At 38.7% G+C, this 27,964-nt stretch overlaps 2 protein-coding genes across 4 annotated transcripts; one reads left to right on the forward strand and one right to left on the reverse strand.

Moving 5' to 3' along the window:
- Window positions 1-95: 95 nt before the first annotated feature.
- On the reverse strand, window positions 96-14,191 carry gpr137c (G protein-coupled receptor 137c). 2 transcript variants are annotated; one of them, XR_013296389.1, is made up of 9 exons: window positions 13,396-14,191; window positions 7,711-7,760; window positions 7,397-7,504; window positions 6,454-6,592; window positions 4,586-4,732; window positions 4,377-4,499; window positions 3,629-3,747; window positions 2,033-2,326; window positions 96-475 (listed from the first exon to the last, which is right to left on the reverse strand). XR_013296389.1 is itself a non-coding variant. In XM_077583673.1 (8 exons), the coding sequence occupies exons 1-8, from the start codon at window positions 13,771-13,773 to the stop codon at window positions 2,116-2,118; spliced, it is 1,275 nt and encodes a 424-aa protein (XP_077439799.1). In that variant the 5' UTR covers window positions 13,774-14,191; the 3' UTR covers window positions 96-2,115. The 2 variants fall into 2 exon arrangements, 1 of the variants encoding a protein (XP_077439799.1); XM_077583673.1 differs by having other exon boundaries at window positions 96-2,326.
- Window positions 14,192-14,690: 499 nt separating this feature from the next.
- On the forward strand, window positions 14,691-27,652 carry txndc16 (thioredoxin domain containing 16). Of its 2 annotated transcripts, none has more exons than XM_077548944.1 (20): window positions 14,691-15,028; window positions 16,491-16,674; window positions 16,760-16,842; window positions 16,957-17,030; window positions 17,195-17,269; window positions 17,826-17,947; window positions 18,609-18,699; window positions 18,789-18,936; window positions 19,047-19,216; window positions 19,304-19,364; window positions 20,016-20,139; window positions 20,214-20,360; window positions 21,406-21,465; window positions 21,554-21,758; window positions 22,944-23,071; window positions 23,228-23,312; window positions 24,271-24,412; window positions 24,938-25,125; window positions 26,123-26,313; window positions 27,217-27,652. In XM_077548944.1, the coding sequence occupies exons 2-20, from the start codon at window positions 16,515-16,517 to the stop codon at window positions 27,411-27,413; spliced, it is 2,451 nt and encodes an 816-aa protein (XP_077405070.1). In that variant the 5' UTR covers window positions 14,691-15,028; window positions 16,491-16,514; the 3' UTR covers window positions 27,414-27,652. The 2 variants fall into 2 exon arrangements, with proteins under 2 accessions (XP_077405070.1, XP_077405062.1); XM_077548936.1 differs by having other exon boundaries at window positions 14,705-14,740.
- Window positions 27,653-27,964: the final 312 nt, after the last annotated feature.

A 27,964-nucleotide genomic window follows, 5' to 3' on the forward strand; every position in this document is an offset into this window, starting at 1 on the left:
TGTTTTCTTGGATGTGCCTTTGACATTTAGGTGCACTTTCAGCCCCCTCCGATATACAATGTAGTTTGAGAGTAAACATGATTTGACTAACATGATTTATGTCAAACAGTGCAGGAAGCCTTTATTCAAACATAGTGCTTATTTTTTAATGATATTAATGATTTGTCTGTCACAAAACAGGTTACATTCAGTATGGTCTTGGTTAAATAACAAGCTTTGAGGGATTGGATGGTAGAAATATTGACTTGTTGCATTATGACGCAGAGCCATGCAGCACACAGGCTACTTTTACATGTCAGTAAATGGAAATGAGAACCTCTTTTAGTGATCCGGAAACAAAAAAAAAACTTTTAGCAAACAGACATTTCAAGAACATGCCGGCAACAGTTTGAACAAGTTGAATTTGAACTCATACCAGCTTGTGGACCCATATTTGTCACTTGCGGTCCTCTTCTGGAATTTCCCTTGGAATTATCTACATTTAAAAAAAAAAAAGTGATTTCAACTGCAAATATAGTTGTTTTTTTTAAGTTATCGCGTAAAAATAAATGCATAAAAAAATGGACCATGAGGTTTTCCCACTTCTCCCCATTGATGTGTGCTGTTAAATACGGGACATGTGAAGGCTTCTACCATCTAATTCACAGAGCTTAAACACAAACTTTCAGAAAATTGGCCAGACACCAAACAAATTCAATGACCAACAATGGAAAAAGTACAAATCAATTTTACAATTGTTAAATCAGTAAAGCTATGGTGAATAATAAAAAACAAAAGCGTATAAAAACATCCTTATTGTTCAGATCACACACTTTCACCTAGAAACATGCAAATGATTCCATACATACATCACTTGACAATATCTTGTGCAAACATATCTTCCGTAAGGAATGAAAATGAGATTTAACGTGACGGCAGAGTGGCGGCTCCTTCCTCTTTCAGAGGAAAACCACATCCAAGTGCAAAAGGTTGCAGCAAAGCTTATAAAGTTTTTTTCTTCTTCTATTTTTGGCCAAACTGTCCAACCTGTGGACCGCAACAATCTCATTCTTGATTACTGTGACATCTACAACAGACGGTGCAAATGTATTTTGTTTTGTGGAATGATTTTGATATTCCAACTATGAAACTGCAGCAGATTCACAGTTGTGCGCTGGGGGAACCATCCGTTTGCTACCGCTTCTCCTGTTTATCACAGATTAGCTTCTTTAGCCTCTCTCTGTTGAAACCCCTGCGTGCCAGTAAATTGCAGGGTACATATAAACTGGACATCCTTTCACACTTATTGGCCACTTGTGATTCTTAAAGTGTGTTACATGCTACTACTAGTAGTTCACGGCCCAAACAGCCAAGTTGTATAACTTTTTAGTACGATTTTACCATTTTTGACAGTGTTAGCACACGCTAGCACATCATGCTAACTCCACACATTCAAACAGGGAACATCGCAACTTTTGAGCAAGATAAGCTAACCATGTGTTCCAGTGACGTTGTTAAACATTAGCATATTTCAGAATAGATGTACAAAATGGCCTGCGACTGGCTGGCAACATATAACCTTACTCTTTGCTCAAATTCGGCGAAACGCGGCAGCAGCTCACCTGTGCGTGACCGGGATGGTATCCAAGATACTACAGTAATGTCCAACACAGCAAAGTGCAAAAACAATACTTAATGTTAAGAAACTTAGTATTGCAATTCACTCAAGAAAGTGGGCGTGAATGCTGAGATGATGGAGACCAAAAGAAAAAAAATAATAATTCAGGACGTACATATGGAAAAAAACAAAAATAGAAAGCAAGGTTTTTTTCCCCACTTTGGTTAAAAGTTGAAAGTTGGAGGAAGTCTGTCCTCTACTGAACTTTTGAAGAGTTCAGTGAATGCCTTTTTGTTTCTTTCAAACTTATTTTTCATCCTAAATCAAAACTGACATTTGTAGTAGTTTTTTTTTTTTTTTACCCCCTTAAATTGACCCTGAGTATTATGGTCAGGGATTTTGGTGCTACATTCCTGATCCACAATCTGCACTAACCTTTGTATTTCTCATCAAACGATCCTTGTTCCACAAGCTTGTTCGGGAGAACAATGGTTCGAAAATAAAAGGGCTTTATCTCCTCAGTTGTGAGGGGTGGAATGATAACAACTGTGATGGTGGTGGTTACTTTGTGGAGTGGAGTAGTAGTTGTGGTGGTGGTGCTGGGTACTCTGGATGTTCCCGTAAGCAAATATGAGAGGGGCCGTGGAAGAGGGCGGCCGGGTCCCGTTAGATTGGATCGTGCCGTACCAACTGGGCACGCAACTAGGCTGCGTGGTGGAGGAGGGCACGCTGAAAGAGAGACATGAAAATAATGTAGTGCATCAGCGTGTGTGTTTAAGGGGCTGGACTGATTAATCGACTAGTCCAATGAATAGTAGGCAATGCTATTTACTCATTCATTGCCATTGACGGCTAAAAACGTCAAAAATACATTTGAACTATTCCTATTAGTTAAACATTCTTTTTCCTCTTTTGTTAACAAGAGTATGAAAAGCTAGAATTTTTTATTGTACATTTAGAACAGATAAAAAAATTGTGATTAATCGGGAGTTAGCTAGTAAAGTCATGCGATTAATTACGGTTACAATTTGAATCACCTGACGCCCCAAATTTTTAATAATCTTTTCTTCTTCTAATTCTTTTTTTTTTTTTAATCCATTCGCTGCCATTGACGGCTATAAACGTCAAAAATTCATTTTAACCAATTTCTATTAGTTTAAAAATTGTTCCACTTTTGTTAACAAGAGTATTAAAACCTAGAATTTTTTTTCATTGTACATTTAGAACAGATATAAAATTTGCGATTAATCGTGAGTTAACTAGTGAAGTCGGTTAATTACAATTAAAAAATGTAATTGCCTGTCGCCCCTAATTAAAAAAAAGAAAATAATTTATGGCAGTGAATGAGTTAATCATTTGAGACTTCCCCCTAAAAACTTATTTTTATTTTTAATTGCAATGTGTATTTTAAAGAGGGAAGTCATGTCTGGATGCAGCAGCTAATCATAATCAGAACTCAGGTGGGATTCATAAAAATGCTTCATTGATTACATTTAAATTCTTTTTTTCATCTCAACAGTACAGCACTAATAGTAGTTCGACACAGGATATTTGTGTTCAATCTGTCGCCAAGACTAAAACCACCGCAACAAAGACGCTAATTTGTGTCAGCATGAAGATACTACGGCATTTCTTCAGGCAGCAGTTTTGTTGTTTCAAATACACTAGTTTGTTTAGTTTGACAATAAACTTGAACTTTAAGTGGCATGTAACCGCCTGAAGCTTTTTTTTAACTATTCACTAGAAAGTTTTTGCTTCTTGTGAAGTGAGTTGTGTTCACTGACATCATACAGCGCTCGTTTATGTCAGCATTTGCAAGTCAAAGGAAAAAACAAGCAAATGATTATTGTTATCTCGTGTTCATGTAGATTAGCAATAAAACTGCGGCATATTTAGATTTATTTTGTATTTACTGGTTTCTATGCCTGTCCGTCAAAATGCTTTTGCATGAAAGCGGTCTGGAAAAAAAATGACTGCATCATGCTGAAAAGTAAAAAATCTTGCCGTGTGCGCATGCGCGTGGGTTCGCACCTGGCCCGATCAGACCTGTTGCTTCTGGACAGGTCGTCATCGCTGTCGTATCGCCTTGGATTGTCAAAAAAAGAATCCCTGGAGCCGAATGTGTGGTTGTTGAGGTTTCCTGTAGGAACCTGGCACATTTTTAAAACATCCGTGTTGCATCATTCTGATTTGTCAAGAATTTTTACTGTGAGGGCAATTCCTTTATTTTTGGTGTAGACTGGAAACATAACAGGACAGTACGCCAAGAATCACAGTTTGCTATGTACCTTAGTACAAATAAAAATAATGTCTCTTGCTACAATCTACATTTAGTATTGATAATCTCTTCCAGTGGATGACAAAAGGTACAACTAACCTGTTTATCGGCCTGTTGCCAACACAGGCCGAGATTTCACATTTAGCATAAATTTGCCAGTTTATTGAGAAAAGACATCCTGATTTCAGTATTTTGTGACATTTTAATGTTGTGTAATGTAATATAAAGAGAAATATAAGTTTAGTTATGTTAGTAAGGATGGAAGGAAAACTGATTTGAAATGCAAAATCAAGAAACTCATTGCATCATACCTTCTTCAAACCCAGCCATTCCTTATCAAATTGAATTGTACTGCCACTGACTCAAACAAAATCCAATACTTTTGCTCACTTGATCAAGTTTTACTATAAATAAATGTATATTTGATGTCAAACTCAAATGATTTCAGTCTACCGCAAATAAAAGGAATTACTGTTAATAATAACCTTTTTCAATTTTTACCAGGTTTTGTTTGGGCTTCTGGACTCGGAAGAAAAGCACCATCAAGCTGGTAGGCAGCAGCTCCCAAAAGAACAAAATACTTCCATACACCATGTATGCCTCATCGCTGTTCAGCAAATCCGCCTGCAACACAAAAATTAGCCAATTTTGATCAATTTTTTTTTTTAAGTTTTACTGCCCCCCCTCCAAGCGGAGCAGTGACTATTCACCTGATCTGAAACAATGTACCAGCTGTAGTTGGACAAATTCGGTCTGCCCAGTGGAGACAGCGCCACCACCAGGTTATAACAAGCTCTCGATGTGTTGAGGAGAATCACTATCGCTCCGACAGCTGTCGCCTGACACACTGATGTCCCCTGCACAAAAACAGCGACTGTAAATTAAAACAATATATTCAAGTGTGTTGGGACACACCTTCAACACATGCCAGCCAGTCGTTTCCTACACAGCTTTATCCTGTTCACGGTCAAGCAAGTGTGAGCTGGAGCCTATCCCAGATGACGGCACAAAACTGCTGAACAGCAAACCAACATTAAGAACACATTTTATGCATTTTCCCCCCAGAAAAATCGACAAATTTATATATATATATATATATATATATATATATATATATATATATATATATATATATATATATATATATATATATATATATATATATATATATATATAATATTGTTTGTCCTGCATGTCATTCCACATTCGCAAAAAATTATTAGGCCTAATCATGTTGTATAGTAAGACTATTTGTAAGCTGCAACTAAGACATGTCTGCCATCTAGTGGTGAATGGTGTTATTACAACTTTAAACTAGTGGAACCACACTAGTCATAGGTATATGGACTGCGCCGGTCTGCAAATAGCCAAAATCTACTTAAAATACTGGGGGGTGAAGCACAACATTTTATGTATAAAACCTCAAAATCTGCAAATAAGTGAATTTGTGGGGTATTCAGGGGTCTACTGTAGAAACATGTTTATACCCCCCCCCCCCCACTGCAAAACAAATATTAAAAAAATTTATGATTTTATTTTAATTAAATAAAGTTGCCTATCCCTGCTCTAGAGGTTTAAAAACCACTGAAATGCTCAAGGTGAGCATAAATGTTACACTGTACAAAAACAGGTACATTTGGTAAGTACAATTCATTTGTACTGTATTTAATTGACAATTCCGAACATCCAAGCCGTTCTACGTTTTCGTTGAAAGCAAACATCACATTTGTATTGCTGTTGCCTAATGACATTTACCGGTAATCACATTTTCAAATCAAAACAATCCTCACAAAATTAAATTATAATGATCCAAAGTCCAATGCTTTCTAACGAGCAAAGAGCTTCGTTTCACTGAGTTGATGCTGCATTCGAGGAAGGTGGGAAGTCCGATTGATGGCAGTCATATTGTCCCACTTCCAACCTCAAAGCGTTTGAGGCAAACGCAAACAACAAGGCTGATTACGATGAATTGTTTGTTGTTCTGGTTAATTCAGTCAGTCTAAATCACGTTAGGTTATGTGAAGTGACTTACGTCAAATAACTAAATTAATGTCATAATAAATAAAGAGATAAATGTTTAAAATTAAATTGTCGAGTGACGTCAGATTGAAGCCGGTCGGTGATGTCGGGGTCTTATTTTCCCCCCGAGTTCGCAACACAGATGTCCAAGTTCAAATGGGGCGAAAGAAGTCTAACTTCCCACCTTCCTCTTGTCCTCGAACGCACCATTAGAAGCCGCCATTTTGACTTGTGTGCTTAGCACATCTGCCTTCTGAGGTTTGGGGTTAAACTCGTTCATTCCTGTACATTTCCGTACCTCCCAAAATGTGCCATTTAGTGTTCAAAATTCCAGTTAAATTTCCCATGAAGTTTCCAAGCTGCTACCAACAGATCGCTTAGCTAGCTAGCAAGCTAATAATGATACGATGAGGATTGACAATCCATCCAAAATGTACAGTCTATCAAACTGCTGATACACATAATTGTGCATATTGAAGATGTCAACTTTGATTAAGATTGCTCTGTGAGTGCGAGCGAGCAGCCGTTATGTGAAGGTGACGTTCATCAATTCCCCTACCTTGGATTGGAGGAAAACATTGGCGCAGGACATCTTGGCGATGCGGACCAGGCAGGCGGCCAAAGACACGGCACACAGGACAAACAGACCGTCGTTGATCAGGATGCGGGCCAGGACAGCATGTCTCACAAGCCTGTCACTTCACACATCACAAGTCACATGGTAAACATTTCAGCCATTTTGCTACTGCGTATCCAGTTCACAGTTATGAGTGAAATGTGGTGGCCTATTAAAATGCTTGAGGTGTCTGAACTTGAATATTTATTTTTCTGAAAAACGTTTTACTTTTACGCTCTTTATTTGAACACAATTATCTGTACTTTGTGACTCTTGCACGTCAAAATAAGATAGTTGCTTTTTTCCATCCCTACGGATGACGACATATGACGTCAATAGGAGCGGTTGACATTTTGGTGCCTTAAAAGCTAGAAACAGACCACAGTAACATAAACGAACACAAACACTCATGTATTCACCATCCATGGCCTTTTTTAAGAACAGTCTATCATGTTGTCAGCTACAACGATTAGCGGCAAACGTGTTGTGTCTTGTGCTAGCCAATTATCAACAATGATCTGTGTAATCTGGAAAAAACACACACGAGTAAGGTGTATCTTTTCACTTGTTATCATTAGCTAATTTAGCATTTTTTTTGTTAGTCAGTTCACAACATTAGCAAAGGGAGGGAACAAGTTGCCAAAGCTAGCTAGCGATTGGTTTGGAAAAACAACAAACTGATTTTGTATGTAATTGACAGCAAAAGTTAACACTTTTGGAGGGCACTCCTAAGTGAAGAGTGTAAATCTACTTTTGCCATTTCTGGTAAGATTCGAACCTAGAACTTCTCAACTGTGAAAGTGTGCCATCCTTGGTAAAACAGTGATCATTAAACTTCTGTTTCTTGTTTAACTAATAATAGATCTTCACTTGTTAAAACTCTTACCTTGGCAATCCTGAATCCTCCAAAGTTCCTTGCACCAACAATGCACACGTTAAATTCACCACAAGGAAAAATATACACAGGGACAGGAAGAACAATGATAGAGCAATCCTGAGGAGAAAGACAAGCACAAGACAGTAGAGCAGAATATTTTGAAGTTTCATTCGATACACTTACAGGACACTTCATTAGGCACAGCTGCACCATCTAATTTGATGCGAGTGGTGTAGAACAAGAGCCATTTCTAATAGTCTACATTTTTATTTCCATATACGGTCAATCCAAAATAAACCATTTGGATTTGAATAAACGTTTACCTGTATTTGGTGAGCTCTGGGGAGTACTTGGTTTTGGCCTTAAACACCACCTAAGAAATACACGACAAAGTATTATTGTAGAAAGGCATTGCATGTGATGAAGTGTTGGGTATGAGAAGGAGGAGGTAGCAAGAGGAGCAAAATGTTCCCTTCTTTTAGTAGAGCCATGTGAACTTGACAGTGTCTCAGGACATTCCTGCGTAATTAAATGAACACACACACACACACACACACACACACACACGCACACACGCACACACACACACACACACACACACACACACACACACACACACACACACACACACATGGACATAAATTGAAGTCTGTTAGTGCAAAACAACAACAAATAACTAAACAATAGTAAATTGAAAAATAACACAAAAAAACTAAACACAAATAAACATAAAAACAAAACAACAGCAAAATAATAATAATATTTTTTGTTTTTTTTTGCATTTTTTTTGTTATGTTTAGTTATTTGTATTTTTGTTTTGCACTTGCCTGATTAATCGACTAGTCGACTTTACTACTTCAAATTGACGGCTACATTGTCTTCCAATAACAACAAATTGCAATAGCATGCTATAGTTGTTTTAAATACTCGTCTAATTCTCTTTGTCTTGTGCTAAATTTGACAGTGAGCTTCAACTGGGAATGAATGAATGAATAAATGAATGTTCACTATCTGGCAAACTGCTGCTTGTTGTCAAGTGAGTTGAGTTGCCATCATACACCACTCGTATCTCAAAGTCAAGCAAAGAATTGGCTGCACAACAGATCCGTTTTGAAAAACTCCAGTTTAGTTGGCTCACTCATAAGCCAAGGCACCGCTGTAAGAACATCATCATATGGCTCAGTTTCTGAAATGATGATATTGATATTAGGGATCGACCCATACTGATTTTTGTTTTAGGTTGATTGATTCTGTTTCCGTTTGGCATAGTAAAATTCCGATTAACTGATTAATCGGACGATTATTTAAAACATTTAATAAAGATAATTAATTACAGGCATGACATCCACAAGTGTTTTAAATTTATTTTTGTCCTTTAGTATTTGTTTACCTTCTTTACTACAGAAAGAAAAATCTGTGATTCTGTTGGCGATAATTTTTTTGAGAGGGGATGTTTGAAGGCCATTATTTTTGTGTTACCCTGTAATGTATCATGTAAAAAAACATCATCAAAAACAAATAAATACGTCAATGTTTACTAGCGGTGCGAATCTTTGAATGTGTCACAATTCGATTCGATTCCGATTTTTGGGTGTGCGATTCGATACAGAATCAATTTTAGATTAAGAATGATTTTTTTTAATGATTGACAATGATTTTTGCTTCAATTTATAGATGTTCAAGGAATCGTAATGGTCTACTCCAGTCTGACTTGCTAATGCTAAGCACTTTTATCACTCAAAAGAACGGCTCCACGCTGCAAAAAAACAACTTTTATTGGAATAACTTGATCGTGACTTTTTCCTTCTACTCTCTAATGTGGCTACAAGTTAACAATGTAATAGACCGCGTGGAACCACACTGCCATCAGTGGCCAAACCGGGTACAACATGAACAGCACTCCAAATAAAGGCACATACAGACAAAGGCAAGACAGTATAAAATAATTTAAATAAAATCGATTTTGGGACATTTAAAATCGATTCTGAATCGTACTAAATGAGAATCACGATTCTCATGAGAATCGATTTTTGGGCACACCCCTAATGTTTACCCATTTTAAAAGAATAACGTTAATTAAATCGGTTGAGCTTTCAATATGTTTGCAAATGTCCCTTTTCCAGCTGACAGCAGGAGCTCACAGTACTTCTTCTAACATCTGCTACTGGCTTTTAACAATGTGCCCCCTTTCTGGCCTCTTCTTTTTTCCCCTACATGCTTTTGTCACCAAGTTGGCAGTGGCCTGCATTTTTCACTATCAGTTTACAGAGTAGAAGAGAGCATTTTAAATTTGAGACCTCCTCCTTCTCATCTCTTTTGGGTTCCACGACGACTGCGGTTTGCGGCGAGCTCACTCAACGTTGTCTCCGCTGACTTTTCAAGTTGCATAACTACATATGTGTAAACAATCTGCCTTTTGTGTCAGAATGTAGGCCAGAAGGAGGCAACTGTGCCAAGAACATAAAACTGCGGGTTCATCCATCCTCCATCCTGGATGAGTGCGTGTCTTTTTGCTGCAAATACGCTAATTAACATCATTACCAGTAGAAGGAAGCGCTCATTGGTAAGAAGAGGAAGTAAATCACAGGCCTGTTTCTTTTGGTCTGCATGCGTTTGGATGGTATATGCAGTAAGCAACTACAGAATATCGCTTGCAGCTCGAGGCTTTTTATTGCATTAACTCTTTGACTGCCAGATGTTTTCAGAAAAGGGATGCCGTGGGTGCCAGCCGATTTAAGCATTTTTGACTGATCTTTCAAGGTCCACAGAAAATTATGTGTTTGGACTATGGAAACACACATACTACCAAATGAAAGATTGGACTCTCATCTTTCATCAGAAAAAAAAGTTTGTTTCTACCTTATTCCGTTTTTCAGTAATCAACAATAGAAAATGGTTAGTTTCACCTCTGTTTTGAAACAAACGTCTTTTAACGTCTTTGGCACTCCTCCATAGGATTTTACTAAACGTTATTTAACGTTTTTGGCAGTCAAAGAGTTAAGTGGCTTCAAAAACCTCTCGCCTGTGGTGTGGGAATGCAGGATGTGTACACAAAAGTGTATGTATGGGGTTTTGTGCTGTTTCTTTTAGCACATTTAATTCAACAGTGAAGGGGAAAAATAGGATACAATATTAATTTATTAAAATGATGTATCTCCTATGTCCTAAATATCTAGTAGGTACTTTGCATTTCTAACAGTGCAGTGGATGTAAACCGTTTCCCACATACCTGTTAAAATGCCCCCCCCCCCCCCCAAAAAAAAAAGAAGACGTCAGATTACTGTAGTGATCCAGTTTAAAGCATAAGATTACATTTTGTGTTGATTGAAAATAAAACATTTGCTAACACCTGCTTTTACGTTGGAAAACGATCCACATTTTATGGACCAAACAAGTAACTTAATCATGAGGGAAATTAAAATACATCTTTATTAATCACACACACCAACAAATCAAATATTAAATAATCACTAGTTGCAGCCCTAAATATTTTTTTAAAAGGCTATTGAAAAAAATATTTGACAGTGAAAGTAAAAACAACAACAGAAAACACATGGTTGCATAAGTGTGCACACCCTTGTCAATGGGAGTCAGCACACATCTACCACCATTTAAAGTTACTCTGATCAACGGCAAATTAAGTTCATTCGTTCAACTAAGCTTTTTCTAATATATTTTTGTTACCAAGGAGAATATTTTTGAAAGGTTTTGAAGATGGAGGGAATTATGCAAAGTTCCACAATAGCAGGCAGATCTGTCTTCTTTTATAAAGCAAAAAAAAAAAGTCTGAAAAGCCTACTATAACATTAAAATTTGTGTTTAATCGGAGGCACTTCAAATGATGGCAGCTGTGTGCTCACTCTCATTAAACATGAGTTTGAAAGTGATTGGCTATTTCTGAACACAACCACATCACAGTTATTAGTGTGTGTGTGTGTGTGTGTGTGTGTGTGTGTACACGCCTCAGAAATTTCTGTTGACACTTTGTGGTCGACTTGGTCAGCCCCCCTAATCTGTATGTAAGTGAGCTCACCCTCAAACCTAATCAGCACAAGCGCTATAGTTGGATGGATGGTTAAATTTAGCCATATTATTGGTGCAAAATATAGCAAGTTGCAACAATATTAACTCATTCAATGCCAATGACGGCTATAGACGTAAAAAAAATCATTTGAACTATTTTTATTAGTTTAACATTTTTTTCCCACTTTTGTTAACGAGAGTATGAAAACCCTTTAGAAAATTTAGAACAGATATAAAATGTGTGATTAATTGTGAGTTAACTATTGAAGTCATGCAATTAATTACAATTACAAATTTAAATAGTTTGAAGCGATTTAAAAAAAGAAAAGATTATTAAAAAATAGGGGCGTCAGGCGATTAATTTTTTAAATTGTAATTAATCGCACAACTTCACTAAATTTTGTATCTGTTCTAAATGTACCATTAAAAAAATCTAGGTTTTCATACTCTTGTTAACAGAAGTGGACTTTTTTTTTTAACTAATAGAAATAGTTCAAATGAATTTTTGACGTCTATAGCCGTCAATGGCAGTGAATGAGTTAAACTGTGAGTTACTTACTCCATTAACAGGTCCCCTGACAAATGCGTGTCACATGTAGAAAATACAGTATACAGCTTTTAGCTGTATTTTGGTGACCACTCCCCAGGAAAGAATCTATTGACATACAAGTGCCAAGAGTAGCACTACTACATAACTTGATGGACACGGTCACAGATGTAAGACATTCAAAACAAAAGCTGCGCTTGAAATGATAATACTAACCGTTTTGAATTTTTCAGTTTATCCATAACACATTCCACCACTAATTATAATATAATGGTATATTACGTACGTAAGTAATTCATTTTAGCTGTTAAAAAAAAAATCTGTATAGAGAAACCACAATAAATCTTTGCAGCGGTTAGTCATGCTTTCCCGACGTCCATAGTATGTCAACAGAAGGCCAATACTGTATCTGCTTCTGGTGTAACCAAGTAACCAAAAAAGCAATAAAGTTCCAGTCAAAGTCTTCAGTTCCCCACTTGTGAGCACCAATTATCTGATGTGTTTGATCAGATGTCATGTGAGCAGTCAGAACAGCCTTGTTACTTCTTCCTCACTTCATTCAAGGGAATATCCGTCTGTCCATCCGTCCGTCCGTCCATTTTCTGCACTGCTGCCCTCACTACACTCAAAGCTGAGTACTGTTTGACTGCACATCTTGTATACTTGCAATTCAGGTGTTTTTTTTTTTTTAATAACCTGTAAGCCACTTATTTTTAAGCGTAAAATTATAAAGTGATTAGGTTGCATAGTTGACTAAATTTACTGTTTAAGCAGTGATTTGTGAAGCATGCTACTGCGCTGCTAAAAATCATACATTGAATAAATGTTAATGGAACGTAAACCGAGTATGGCTCTGATGTCTGCAGACTTGGTCAATAATTAAAACCTAGAGTTAAAAGCAAAAACGGTGAAGCAGCATTTAGCTGTTATGCTGCACACAAATGGAATAAGCTGCCAATATTATGGAAGTCAGCCCCACGTGTGAATGTTTTTAAGTCTAGGTCTTGATTGAGTATTTTAAATCTTTTATCTTTATCTTGCATTGTATGTTCTCAAAAAAAAGTCCTTCAGTTTTGAATTGTTGTCATGTAAATGCTCTATAAATAAAAGCTGTCTTGCCTTGATGCCACCTTTTGCTGGTGGTGCTCACTTATTTTTTATGGTCGGGGAGCTGCCCCTTGTCTGCACACACCTGCAAATTTTTCTCTGGATATAGATAGCCTGGACATATAATGGGATACTTGCGCTTTTTACTACATTGCATTATGAATAAGGTTTTCTAGGGATTACCAAATTTGCAAAACATTGTTTTTTTTACACCCTGTGTGAGGATTTGAGGACAATAAAGTTGATGCTGGTGCAAATATATAATTTGTTGCCTTGCTTTATATTACAAAAATAACAAAACGACACACCCCAGCCAATAAGTCCTCCTTACCTGCCAGAAGTAAAGGTTGAGCAGGCAGAGGGTGAAGAACTGGAGGCACACCGGGCAGCAGTAGAGCAGCCAGTAGGCCAACGGCTGCAGCTGTGTGGCCTGCGCCCCGTTTTCAAAGTAGAAAGAGAAGAGGGTCGTCCTGAGGGCTGCCCACAGCAAGCACAGAAACAAGAACGCGCTCTGGAAGCTGAAGCGCTTGTAGCCGTAGTGCAGAATGAGCCAAAGCTGCAGGTAGACGAAGCCGAAGAGGAGCGAGTAGAGGACGGTGTACGCGGTGGTGACGCTCAGCTCCAAGGCGGGGGAGATCGCATCTCTTGCGGGATTCTCCTGCACGGAGCTCAACAAGCTGGAAGTGACCTCCCGTCCGGCCGAAAACATCTCCGCTGGTTTCTTAACAACAAGCAAAGCCGCCAACGTCAAAACTGGATCAAAGCAGACTTGAATTCACAAAAGATTGCTTTGAAACGCGCGGTCAAAGCATTTTTTCTGAAAATGAGGTGCATCGTGGAACTACGCGAGGCTGCGTGAACTCAAATGTTTGCTTGAGGAAGAAAGCCAGTCCATTTTTTAAAAAAACTACACAACAAAGAAGGTCAAATGAAAAATAAGGAGATTCTTCTGTGACTCTCGTGCAAAAAAAACAACTTGGGGGCGGGGGGTTCAGATCAGCTGTGATGCAATTACAGACCCGCCCCCAAGCTCGAGTTTTAGAAAAGAAAAAAGCGCTCCGTCACCGCCATCTTGGCTCAATAATCGACCCGCTTCAATGTGATCCAGATGACTCAGGAGCCACACGGTCGAGATAGTTTCCTAGCAAAAGCTCCCACGTGGTATTCACGCCCACTCAGCCTGTGAAAATTTTATTGGCTAACCATGGCAACCAGCCTCCGCAATTCCCTGATCCCATTAGTCCATGATGTTGTCAACTGGCAAACTGCCCGCCTTCTATTTGCGGCGATTGGCCAGACTTGAGACCCTTTCGACGACCCGATTGGTTTAGAAAAAATAAGTGGTTTGTCACTAAACATTTATCTGAAATGTTGATGGTGCTACTAGAAAAGGCCTTCAAATTAAAAGATTATCAAACCCTTAAACACATTTTTGTCCGCTTTAAAACATTGACTCATATTAGTAGAAAAAAATAATAATTGTCCATCTCTCTCTACTGATTTTTTTTATGTATTGGTTCCAGCTTCTGCGTGCATATAGGCACTCAAATAATAGTATTTTGAAAACTACACTAGGAAGTTATTTATAAAACATGTAGGCGACTTCTATTCGTGACACTTATTCAAAACAACAACAGAACGTGATGTTGCTTCCTAGCTTCCCAATGAGCTATGTGGTACAGTATTAAAATCTATCGTTAACCTTGCAGTTATGGTAAACGGTTTTTCAGACTCTTGGTTAAGTCGTTAATAAGAAAGCAAAAAACAATCCAAAGGAACCAAACTGTCGATACTAGCTAACCTAGCACACAATGCTAATACACTTGTCACTAGTTCTCATTTTAACCCCAAGTACAATTTATTACGCACGTTTAACTTGGTTTACACCGCGAGGAATGAGGTAGCTGCTTTTGGCATTACACAGTTCTGAAGGTTCTTGCACTTTGAAAGACAAAAGTTGTCAGGTAGGTAGTTTGTCCATTAACTTCCTTTTCCCTCTAACTTCAATGGGGTATATGCCACGGAGGAGGCGGGACTTCTGACTTCCGGGTTTTACACATCAGCGCTGTTTCCGGTTACTGTTTGCGACGTGTGGGCCGCGTCCCAGTGCTTGCACTTCCGCCCTTGTGCCCTTCGGGTGCGCGTTCCCGTCAAAGGGTGCGAGTGTGTATTGTGTCTGTCTCAGTACTCCGAAGCATTTGAGAGAGCTGAGATTCCCTGCGTGTTTTGGTGCGCAGGGGGTGCAAGTGTTGGAACGAGGCCAGAAAACCGGAAAATGGCACTGACGTGTGAAACACGGAAGTCAGATTAGACATATACAGCTCGTAGCAGTTAGTATAGGGGCGGAAGTGGGGGGTTTGTGGCGGGGTGGTCACAATTTTGTGAAAGTAAAAAATAATAATAATTACAAAAAAAACTAGTGGACGGTATGTGCTGCTTTAAAACCCACTTTTTCTTTTAACGCTCAGTTCCTTAGACTCAATGGTAGATTTGGCAGAGGCATTTTTTGTTGAATTACAGTTATAATTCTTTAATAAAAAATATACTAGTTTCCTCCTGTGAACATCATTAAGCATATCATTTATACATGTATTTAAAATGTCTGAATTCCTTGACTTTTTTTTATGTTTAACAAATGTAGAATGTTTCTACTCAGGACTGTCTCAAATGTTCTCTAATTTCGATGCTGTAAATGTATAGGATCGTATGCTGAGAAACGTTTCTTGGGAGGAGCAATATGGCGGCCTCGCAGCTTCAAAAGTCTTGGCCTATCGGCTATCCAGTCATATATTCAGATCAGTGCATCTACCCCATTTATACTGTTGAATCATTTTACGTGGAGCACATCATATGGATTGCCATTACTCTGTATTAATATACTGGAAAAAGTAGCTAGTTTATTATTCATCCCCCCCTCTTGATCTTTCCTTTCTGACCTCCTTCCTTCTTCCTTTCCTTTGCGCCTCAGCTAGAGTACTTTTACGACCCCCCCTTCCTTCTTTCCTTCCTTCCTTCCTTCCTTCCTTCCTTCCTTCCTTCCTTCCTTCCTTCCTTCACTTAAACATGCTTTTCTGCCTTCCATATAATTACCCCCTTCCTTCCACTTAATATATGCTTCTTTCGTCTTTCCTCCCTGATTATCTTCCTTCCTTCCTACATTCCTTTCTGCTTTCATTCATGATCATCCTTCATTCCCATCTTCCAGTTCCTTCCCTTGGACACACCTTTTAATTCACGTTCTTCCTTCTTTTCCTTAAAACAACTTTTCTTCCTTCCAATACACTTTCTTTTTTCCATTAGTCATGATACTTTTAAATAAAAAAATAAATAAGCCTACAATTAACTTCAAATGCTTTGTGGCCTTCATTGCATTTGCTGTACACTGGTCCTCTCAATTATTTTCTCCTCTTCTGATTTTCCCTGTAGAGGACAACTCATCCTTGCTTATCCATGATGTGGCTGCGTGTGACTTTCTTTCTGCTGTGTACAAGTGCCGCCGGATGCACAGACATGTTCAACATGTCAGGCCTGCTGCTAGAATTCACGGCTGTGGAGTTTTATGACAAAATGAATTCTGGGAAGATGGTCTTCATATATTTTGAGAATCAAGGTATGGTAGTGTTGCGTTAAACCAAATCGCTTACTCCTGAATGTGAAAAATGTAATAATTTCTTCCTGTTGTCCTCTGTGGTCAGCCTCCCAAACCATCTCTCTCTTCTTGGGGGAATTGAAAAAGTCTGCAGATGTTCTGAAAGATTATGGAATACTAGTGGGCAAGGTAACACATAATGTCATGATAAGCTTAATAAGAATGGGTTTATTTTTATTTTTTTGGGTGGGGGATTTATATATATGAAATATATAAAATACAAAACATATTTTGTGTGTGTAGATCAACTGCAAAAAGGAGATGGTCCCCTTATACTGCACAAAAGAAATGATGCAACATAGTGCTTTTCTTTTCAGGTATGGTGGGGGTATAGTATGCAGAACATAGCGGGTTAAGACTAGTAAAATAAGTTAGTTTCCAGCAAAGCAATCTTACTTTGAAAATGTATTGAAAAATCTTTAAATAAAAAAATCTTTCATTGGTGACGTTGACTTTTAACTCCAAATTTCTCTATTTGAAGGGATGGTAAGGAGTTCTTGAGTTTTGATTTGGACACAGTGTTTGACATCAACTCCATTGTCTCTGAAGTCTTGTTGTAAGTAAGCAAACAGTCCAGGCTAAGTACAATTATTGATGTGTTGCCGTTGTGATTTATATTGTTAATGTTTTCAGACTGATTATGATTACAAGTATTGAGCACCTACGGATACTTGATGTCATTCCTTCATACTATTGTGATGCAAATGCATTTTGTTCTAATCAAAATTGTAAAGAAAAAAAAAACCTTCTGAACATGGCATATGTTTCAAAAAAATCGAACACGTTTTTTTTCTCTCCAAATAACAACTTGTCATTACGGACATGTTAATATCTAAATACTGTACAGTGTACATGTTCTTGAAATATAGCTTGATGAGGTATCGGTATCAACAGAGAATTTTTAGAAGCACCGATACTACATAGTATTGGCGTCGATGCAGCCTACAACTACATAGCGCACTTAACATTGTCTCAGGTATCTTTAAAATCAGACAAAGACATTTTAGTAGGTACCCATCTATGTGGACAATGACGTGGCTTCAGTCGCAATCAGAATCTATCATCTGTGCAGCTGTAAGGTGAACAAACACGGTCTCTAATTTGCCTTTCAGTGCCATTTTACGTGACGAGGTCAAGTACGTGCATTCAGATGCCGACCTCTTGGTCATGGAGAAGTCAGTCAGGGGGAAGAAGGATATCGTGCTCAGTTATGTCAGCAGTCTCGGCACACAAGGTATGGACATCATGCCGATTTTTAGGTCTGCGATTCGATTCAGAATCGATTTTCGATTAAGAAAGATTTTTGATTCAAAATGATTTGATTAACAATGATTTTTGCTTCAATCTATAGATGTGCAAGGAATTGTAATGATCTACTCCACTCTGACTCGCTAATGCTAATTAGCGCGCTAGTTGCGGCACTTATATCACTCAAACAAATGGCTCCACGCTGAAAAAACAAACAACAACTTTTATTGGAATAACTTGATTGTGACTTTTTCCTTCTACTCTCTAATGTGGCTACAACTTAACAGTGTATTAGACCACGTGGAACCACACTGCCCTCAGTGGCCAAACCGGGTAAAACATGAACAGCACTCCAAATAAAGGCACACACAGACAAAGGCAAGACAGTATAAAATAATTTAAATAAAATCGATTTTGGGACATTTAAAATCGATTCTGAATCATAATAAATGAGAATCAAATTTTTTGCCACACCCCTATTAAATATCCATGCCAGTGTAGTGGTTCACATAGCAGATTTCATAAATATTGCAAGATACAAGAAACCACCACTGTCTCAAATAGTGACTACCCTGCCCTCAGTGACTAGAATGTTTGGACTGCTGATTTAATGCTTTACTGAACCAGTTGTGTCTGCATTACTTCAGAGCACAGATCAGTCATGGAGACGGCTTATGTGTACGGATCCAAATATCAGTTCATCCTCATAACTGGAGGCCCTGTCTTGAAGCATTTAGGGTATTTTAGTCTTCTCTTATCTCCTTTTGAATGAAGAAAATTCATTGATTTTTTTAAAGTTACGCTGTCATTGCCTCTTTTCTTTTCAGTATTCACAGAACCTCCCCATTGTCTCGAGTGTGGTTCCTCCACTGCAGGGCTCCCTACTCTGATCGTTGCCCTTTGACCCCTATGAGGACACCACTGTCCACCCTCAGCCTGCACACCTTCCTGCAACTCATGGATGCTCCGCTTTTGGTAACCAGGCTACTCTTCCTTACTCACAAATGCCAAAGGAAAGTAGCAAATGTTTAACAGACTCGTATTTCATTTCATTTCATCTTCTACTGTGTGATCTGCGTCACCAGTCGGAAGTATACGAAGACCCCTCAGCTGTCCCAAGCCCACAATTCCCCTATCAACAGACCCCCCAGCTCTTTCTGTTCTCAAATTCCGAAACGGAGCAGCTGGACCGGGACACGGCCAGGACTCTGGCCTGGAGGCTTCGAGGCATTGCACTGCTGACGCTTGTGCACAGGTAGGATGCAAGGTACATGATCGTTGGTCTTGCACATTTGTTTTGTTAGTTAGACCATTGGAATGGATTTTGTCTTTATGTTATCAGAAAGAGCCCTGCTGTGACAACTCCTGTTGAATACAACGCCGCTTACAGGCTGCCGGACAAGGTTTGGTGATTTTATTTAATTAAAAAAAAAAATCTTGTGTGTACAGTGGTGTCTTGATATGAGTGACCTGTTAAGTTTAATCCTAATAATTCAAAACATTATAAGCGGGCTAACAATTAGCATGGCTAGTGTCGTTATAGTCGTTTAAGCAACACAAACTGGGGCAGATGTGTACAGACAATATAACACTCACTGGCATGTACAACATTCTTTATCCTTACTGCATCTTTCAGTTGTGAGTAGGTCAATTTGTGAAATAATTCTTCATGCGTGTCCATATTACAATGCCCCCAGGTGGCAAAACTGCGCACTACAGAAGGAGCAGAATAATGTCCATTGGGTAGAAGCAAAAAAAAAAAAAAAAGTTGCAAAAACTGTTTATTCTTTACATTCTCTTTAATTATGTCATTGCTTTATGTTTTTACAATAAGGAGAATATTGTAGATAGCTATTTTTCTATTTAAAAAAAACACATTACAAACATTTTTATTGTGGATTAACAGATTATCGGCATTCCCAGTCATTTTAATGGGAAAAGTTTTTCAGGGTACGAGTGTGGTGACAGAACGAGTTAAATTAATATCGCAAGGCTCCACTGTTAATTCATGAGCTTTGTTTCACCTTTGTTGCCTGTGTCATACTTACTTGTAGGGGTCTGAGGTCAAGTATTTGACCTTAAAGAACCTGGATGAGCTCTTGGAACTCTTCCTCCATCATGAGGGAGATGAAGAGTTGGAAGAGGAAGAGTGTAATATTGAGGACGATGTATCTAATGGTAACGCTGAGAAATTGAAATTAATAAACAGAAGCCACGGTAGAGGAAGATATGTTTTCATTTTTGTCCTCCAGGGGAGTTGGAAGACGAGATTGTGGCATCCGTGTATGTGAATCGAGGCCACATGGTGCACATGGACTCCATTACCCAGCTGACGTCTGATGACTTCCTTGATGCAGTATCTCAAAGTGGCCTCACGGTGGTGCTTTTCTACCTTAAATGTATGTATGTCCCTGTCCCACAGTCATGGTGCAATGTCATTGTCCTTGAACAATTATTAATGTCACAAAATGAACTCTTTCCTGTCGAGGTGGATGAAGCATACATACAGTATATTGCAAAAGAGGCCACCATTAGTTTTGTTTTCATGATGTACCTTTTTCAGATAATTAATTTTAACCTGTAAAGTAGGATGGATACGTTTAGCATGCTTAACCACATAAAACAACATCACTTTGGACAAGAACTTTGTTGATTGGAAGTACGTGAAGAAAAGAAAAACATCGTGTCAATCTGTTGTGGATACAATGCATACAGTGTGTGTGTGTGTGTGTGTGTGTGTGTGTGTGTGTGTGTGTGTGTGTGTGTGTGTGTGTGTGTGTGTGTGTGTGTGTGTGTTTTTTTTAACCGTTTGAGTCCACCTCCCATGGGTTGGTCTTAATCCTCCATAAATCAGCAAGTAACTAATGACTATTGTCATTTAACCAAGGATGGAACTTAACCTCTCCTATTATCTGTTTAAAGATCTTAAATTAGTTAATTAAATTGCCCGGGGGGTGGGGGGATATGACAAAGATGAAAGTAGCTTAAAATGTCAAGACTTTTCATTTTAAATCTAAAATTGTGCCAATTGTGACATTTCAGTGAAATCTAAAATAGTGACAACATTGATTGTAACTTAATTATTCTTCTTTCTTTGGTAAAGTGTTATCCATATTATTTTATACCTAGTCATACCAAAAAACCATGAACAGGAAGTAAGCATCCAATCCACCATTTCCTACTACATACTGTTCAGTGTCACGGGGAAGCTGGAGCCTTTTTCTGCTGACTTTGGGCAACAGCACTACACCAAATAGCAGGGGTGTCCAAGTCCAGTCCTCAAGAGCCCCTATCCATCCTGTTTTCCATGTTGGAGAGGGAGACATGGAAACCAAGCTTGATAGGGGCTTCCGATGACCGGACTTGGGCAGCTCTGCTCTATAGTAAAGCTATTAAAAACATGATGTGCATTTTAATAATTGCATTTTCTAATACCACTACCAGGGGATGCTGTTTCAATAGCCTTCCTCAGCTCCTATACAGAAGTGGCAGAGAGGCTTGCAGGTAATCACTACTATCTGACAGTATGTCATGTGTTTTTTACTCTCTATGAACTCTCTTTGAAGCCTCTTTTTAATGCCACATGTTGTAGATGCTGGCATCGACGATGTTCACATGAGCGCGGTGGATTGTGGAGAATGGACCGACCTCTGCGCTGCTCGGCCAGTCGGCCCTCGCCCAATCTCATTCCAGCCAATCACGGCCTTTCCAAGTGTCCTGCTGTTCCGCCCTCAGGAGCCAACTCGGGAGTACAGAGGACTGTTGGGATGCGAGCCGCTGCTTCGCTTCCTATTGCTGTGAGATGCTGTTGTAGTATTTTCCTTAAATTGTATGTTGAATGGAAGGGAAAGGTGAAAAGATGGTTTGGAATGTCATAGACATTGCCTTACATAGAAAAAGAGGTACTCTAATGCAGGAAAAAGTTTGGACAACCCCGCTATAATGCTACATTTGGAAAAAAAAGATACAAGATAAAAAATTGAGTTAAACGTGGGTGAATTTATTCCAGCCTTAATACACATATATTTTTTTATCTGAGTGAGTCACTAGTAATAGTAGTAGAAGGACAATTTTTCTTCGCTTTTGACTACTTTACTTTACTGCCTCCTGGTGGCCAAGGGAGGCAGACCAGAAGGAGCGACACAATTAAATGGACTGCATCATTAAATCATGATAAACAAGCTATTTAATTCTTTGAGTGCAATCAACCATTTTTTTTAGAAGTATTTATTTCTTTACATTATATTTGATTATTACTCCTTGTTTTTATATGGTACAATATTATTAGAGTGCGTTTTTTCCCTTTATTAAAAATTAGTTTTCGTATCTCAAGGCACTGCATATTTATTATATGATGAAAACAAAAGCATGCTATATCTAGTTCGAACTGAATACAAAATACAATTTCTGGGACCATTTTTGCAAAAAAGGAAAAGAACTAATGAATTTTGCAAGAAACATGAAGCAGGCACACTTTATTTGCTTTAGTGGCCTACAAAAATTTATGTGGTGGGCCGGACCGGTCTTGATGTGCTCTAAGGCCCAGTAAAATACCATCAACATAAAAACTGCAACCCAGCGAATGCCATTGGCAGATGAAGCAAATATTGTAATGCTATCAGAAGATAGCCGAGGAAAAACAACATCTCAAAGGAATGTTTGTCTTGGACATCATTGCAGCTGTGATAAAGCACTACAGAGAAGATGACTCCACAAAATGTGTGTGTGTGCGTAATGAGGACCATTAACGATATCTTCACCACCCCAAATAAACACACACAGGAAACACATTATGAGCTGAAATGTGTGTACACATAGAAAAATAGTCAAGTTGGTGGAGGTTGTTTTAATGTGAATGATCCGGGCTAATCTTGAGCTAATATTGCCAATTTGTGAGGCCTAAATGCAATAAACCTTTCATGGGCTCCAAATCCTTGACGGCACCCTTGTTTGTGTCTGTATGTCCATTGTCCTTCATCCAGGAGCCGTCCGACCTCTCCCCAGATACTGTCAACTCAGCAGGAAGTGACATCATTCCTTCGTGGGACGCCCCATCCTGAGCTACAACCTGACAGAATAGTCGGACTATTTAGAACACACACACATTCAGGTACTTTAGGTTATAAGTTATAGCCTGAGCTCTGAAAATAAAATAATCCTTTTTGGATAATTAACCATGCCATGAAGTTTGACTGAAATATGAGATTGTAAAAGATGGATTATGAGTTTGTGTGACGCAATGGCCAAACTCTGGTTGTGTTGGCAGGTGTGGCAGTTTTTAATGAAGCAGCAAAGTCGTTGCGAGGGAGGGTGCTGAGTGCCCTGCTGACAGATGCGCTGGCACAGGAATGGTAGGCGCTGTGAATCGGTCCTCCTTTTCAAGGTTGTCTGCGACTATTACATTCCACTGCTTCTCTTTCTTTGAGTTTGTTGTTGTGACATAACAAAATCTACAAGAAAATCCTCATGGGAAAACACTCAAAACTTTGGTTCAATGGGTCAGCGTACAGCTTGTATAACAACAATTTACTGTCCGCTCAAAATAACAGCCCTACATGAAAAATTCCAAATTTTGGCTTAAGTGTCAATGTTTTGTGTAGCCACCATTATTTTCCAGCACTGCCTTAACTCTCTCGGGCACCAAGTTCACCAGAGGTTCACAAATTGCCACTGGAATCCTCTAACACTCCCACTCCTCCATGATGACATCACATAGCCGGTGTATATTAGAGATCTTGCGCTTTTCAACAGAGGAGGATTAGGATGCAGGAAAGATGCTGCTGTCAGGCATCTGTGTGTGATACATTTATCTTGGTCTCATCAGACCACAGAATATACTTAGTTGCAGTAATCCATGTCCTTAGTGTGATTGTCAAACTGTTGGCAGGCTTTCTTGTTCGTCATCTTTAGAAGAGCCTTCCTTGTGTGATAACAGCCATGCAGACCAATTTGACGCAGTTTGTAGTATATGCTCTGATCATTGACAGGCTGAACCTGTGAGACCCTGCGTAACACTAACAGTCACATAACACCGGGGAGGGAACATGTCTATATTGGGCCCAATTCGGACATTTTCACTATGGGGTGTACTCACTTTTGTTGCTAACATTGTAATTGTGTGTTGATGTATTTTGAAGAAAAACTGTACAATTTCACTGTTATACAAGCTCTACTTTACATTGTACAGCCATTTATCAGCCATTTATCAGTGTTTGTATCTCAGAAAATGGGTGTAGTCACTTTTGTGAGATTCTGTATATTTTATTCTTGTGCGTTTGTTTATGTGTGTGCGCCATATGTGCTCTGTAGGGCTGCCGACCTCTCTGTCAACCTTCCTGCAGTTTTAGTGTTTCCATCTTGGAAGAGAGACTCCCAGCCCTCTGTGTTGCCGCTTTTCTCCTCTGTAGATAACTTGGTCTCCCACGTTGACGCGGAACTGCTGCATCCTTTGGTAAATTTTATTTTAAACCTTGTGTACACTCTATGGAGTGCTAATATTAGATAATAGCCTCATAAAATGGCGCCTCATCAGAGCCATAACATCATAAGTCTGACATCAAGCTGTCTTTTTTGTTGTTGCACTGAACCTAATAAAGTCTGAATATTTTTTATTATTGTAGTCCCTTTCACACTGTCAGGAAAAGCTTGTCACTGTTCTGATGAAGTGTCAATTTTCTGGTTGAAGTAGATCTGTAACAGAGGCGGGACGCCACCTGTGTACAAGTTTCTTTTGCAAGACCAGCATCCATGATATATAAAATATTAGCTGCTGACATTCCTTTTGTCTCAACATTGGCTGGAAAAGAGAAGTGTGAAAACTTTTGTAAGTGAGTTAGGTCCAAAATGAGGTCCAAGCCACAGACACAAACACCATATGTGGAAACAAGGTCATCATAACGTGAATAATTTAATTGAATATTTGTCATTCCCACATTCATGTGACTGACGTTTTTCTCTCTCTCTGTTGTATTGTCAGCCCGAACTGACAGTGGAAAACCTGCCATCCTTCCTCAGTCTGGGAAAAGCTCTTCTCCTGCTGTTTGTTGGAGAAGAGGAGGATGAGATCGGGCTGAGGCAGAATAAGGTTCTGCTGGAGGAGATGAGAGGAGTGCTGGAATCGGGAGGCGAAAGGATGGAGCGATACTTGACCTGCTGGATCCATCTGTATGCTGTATTTACGTTATTGTTTGTTAGAGTATGCCTATTGGACCTTAATCATACATCTTTAATATTTGTGTGATGGTACTCAGGCTTTTAATGAGGAGAATGTCATTGCTAAGGTTTGACCCACTGATAACAGTGGTTGCCACATTTGTATACATAGTAAAACCCCAAATAATGATAAAAAAAATACTTAGCCCACCAAATACCAAGCATCATGACCAACATTAAAATGTGTAGTATAGTTGGCCCAAGTGAAAAAAACAGAAAAAATGGCTGTATTTAGGCATGTTAAGCTCCAAAAATGTAAATCCATCGGATCCATCTGTGTATGTATACGTCATGCTTGACATTGTTTAACCTGACTTGATCTTGTCAGAATAATATGTAAATGTAATAGAGCAAATCTCCAAATCTGTAGTTCATCAACAACTTTTAAAAGGTTATCAAAGCGTTGCATTGATATGTTGAATTGAGATCAGCATAATTAAAAGTTAAATTTAACTACTCGATTTTTCACCTGCATGCATCAGAAAATAGACCTTTGGTGCCAGTCGCCTGCTTAAAACAACATTCTTTGTCCAAGGTTGCCATGTTTGAAGGGCAGTTGGCGGCGAATGGAAATTCTCACTGGAAGCATCTGTCCATAGATTGTTTAGTTATACAGTACTACAATGTTTTTAAAAAAACAAAGAGGATCTCAGTGTGTCGAGGGGCAGTGACAGTATTTAATTCTACCATTGTTACATCAAATACATTTTAATTTTGTAGAACAGCTCATTCATTTCAGTATTTCACCTCAAAAAGGGAAACTGTTGTTCAGATTCATTAAACACAAAAAAATACTTGTTAGAATGCCAATTACTCCCAATCAGGCCACTGTGACAGCCCCTTACGAAACTAACTGAAATGTCGTGATGCATTTAGAGAACAACTAAAGCAAAGTTGTTGTTTTTTTAATACTTTAAATCTAACACATTTTGTTGGTATTATATTGCAGTGGTCGCACGCCAGCTGGTATGTCAGTCCTGGGCTCCTATCTGGGTTCTATGCCCCCCCTTCCTGCACTGGTTCTCACTCATTTGCCGTCGAGTCATGAAGTTTACGAGTACCCATTCAACACACCCATCACCGCCCAGTCCGTCTTGCAGTGGCTGCAACGGGTGGAGGAAGCCAAAGAGTCTCCTGCAGGTAACTGTAGCAAGCACCAATAACCAGTATATGCATGTGAGGTGCAGGTATTTCTTTTGTCCACTTAGGAGCACCATACACATTCTAACTGTGACTATGTCTATCAATCTATGACACTTTCAAAAGGCAGGTCTGGTCAATTTGCTCTAATTAGTGGTGGTAGGCATTCAATTAGCGATTGCTGGTGTTTATTTTTCTGTAATGTACAAAAAAAAAAGATCCACTGAATACAGTGAGGGACAACTGTACTTATTTTAAAATGATAGACAATTATGTGAATAATTGAAGTATTTGGATTTGTGTTTTTTTCTGCCATAGTTATAAGAGCCCAATTAGCCAATATGGATTAATATACTGTACATATAGCAAAGCATTATCCAAATAGCATCTTCTACAACAGGGCGGTCATCATCATCATCATCATAATCATAATAGATGGTATTTTGCAATGAGTCAGCATACCTGTCATATTATTTTGAAGTAGAATAGATTTCAGAAAAGCTGAACTCATTTAGCTTCCCTGCCCTCTGTTGTAATGGCTCGGAAATGTTTTCAGAGCCATTAAAGTAAAACTTTATTCGTGCCAGCTGTTAGTGTGGAGTCAGCGCCTAAGTGCAGTGTGGGATCATGTTTTGTTGTTTATACCATAATTAACATAATGTTTGGCAACACATTCCTTGTGTTGCGCTCCCCACTGTATCTAGCGTCGTATTACTTGGAAAGTTGTGTGGATGTTGTTCTCTGGCACTTTTAAACTTTTTATTTACAGTACATTACCATCATATTCATTGAAATACCACCTCAGTACAGTTGTATATTATTATTATTATTTTTTTATGTGGAACCAATATTTGAGTCATCTCATACTTTTGATCTAATTGATTCATTGGTCTCATTCTGCAGGGATGTTAGAGAAAGATGACTGGCCTCCATCTGTCAAGTTCTATGACTTTCTGAAAATCATGGATGAGGAGGAGCCTGGCTTTGCGAAGCAACGCGCTCCTAAAAAGGAGGACCAAGAAGTGGAGGCAGATGAGTTGAACGCGGGGGAAGCAACGACCGATTCCTCCTACCATACGCCTCATCACTCAGAGTTGTGACAAATGATACAACGATAATAGTAACAAGGGTCATTTGGTAGTGTGGTGGCTCTCAAATCTGGGGTCGATTCCCGCTCCATGCTTGACAGGTTATCAATCCAAGGTGTACCTGGTCTGTATCTCCTGTAATGTAATGTAATGTATTGTACTTAAAGGTTAAATACAACTAAGATGCACTGAACAAATGTACTTTACTGGACTTAAAAAAAATAAAAAATAAAAATTCCACTGTAACATTATGCACATTGTGAACATGGAATTTAGTGATTTTCATCGTACCACTAGAGGGTGCCTGTCTACTACACTTTGAAATTCATTGCGAAAAGCAGTAAATAACACAAATGATGCCTGGACTTGAACTACCACGAATGGTTTAAAGTTATATTTTGGTATTTTGATATTGCTGTATTAAAAAAAAACACTACATGGGTTGCTTGGTTGGGTAGTAAGTAGCATGTTTTTTTGTTTTGTTTTTTTAAATATATCACCCAAATTCCAGTGTCCTTGTATTAAGGTTATCTACAGTAGGCGTTGGAAATTACTCTGACTAT

Source organism: Vanacampus margaritifer, chromosome 1 (assembly GCF_051991255.1).
Source record: "Vanacampus margaritifer isolate UIUO_Vmar chromosome 1, RoL_Vmar_1.0, whole genome shotgun sequence".
NCBI classification, from domain to species: domain Eukaryota; kingdom Metazoa; phylum Chordata; class Actinopteri; order Syngnathiformes; family Syngnathidae; genus Vanacampus; species Vanacampus margaritifer.

Bases quoted from the DNA above. Each gene is read 5' to 3' on its own strand.
- txndc16 (XM_077548936.1), top strand. From the start codon at position 14,708: ATGTTGCTTCCTAGCTTCCCAATGAGCTATGTG. The intron at 18,937-19,046 runs GTAACCAGGCTA...CTGCGTCACCAG, and splicing joins TCATGGATGCTCCGCTTTTG to TCGGAAGTATACGAAGACCC. The intron at 24,413-24,937 runs GTAAATTTTATT...TTGTATTGTCAG, and splicing joins CGGAACTGCTGCATCCTTTG to CCCGAACTGACAGTGGAAAA.
- gpr137c (XM_077583673.1), bottom strand. From the start codon at position 13,773: ATGTTTTCGGCCGGACGGGAGGTCACTTCCAGCTTGTTGAGCTCCGTG. The intron at 7,761-13,395 runs GTAAGGAGGACT...TGTATTTCTTAG, and splicing joins TCAACCTTTACTTCTGGCAG to GTGGTGTTTAAGGCCAAAAC. The intron at 3,748-4,376 runs GTAAAAATTGAA...AAAATGTGCCAG, and splicing joins AGAAGCCCAAACAAAACCTG to GTTCCTACAGGAAACCTCAA.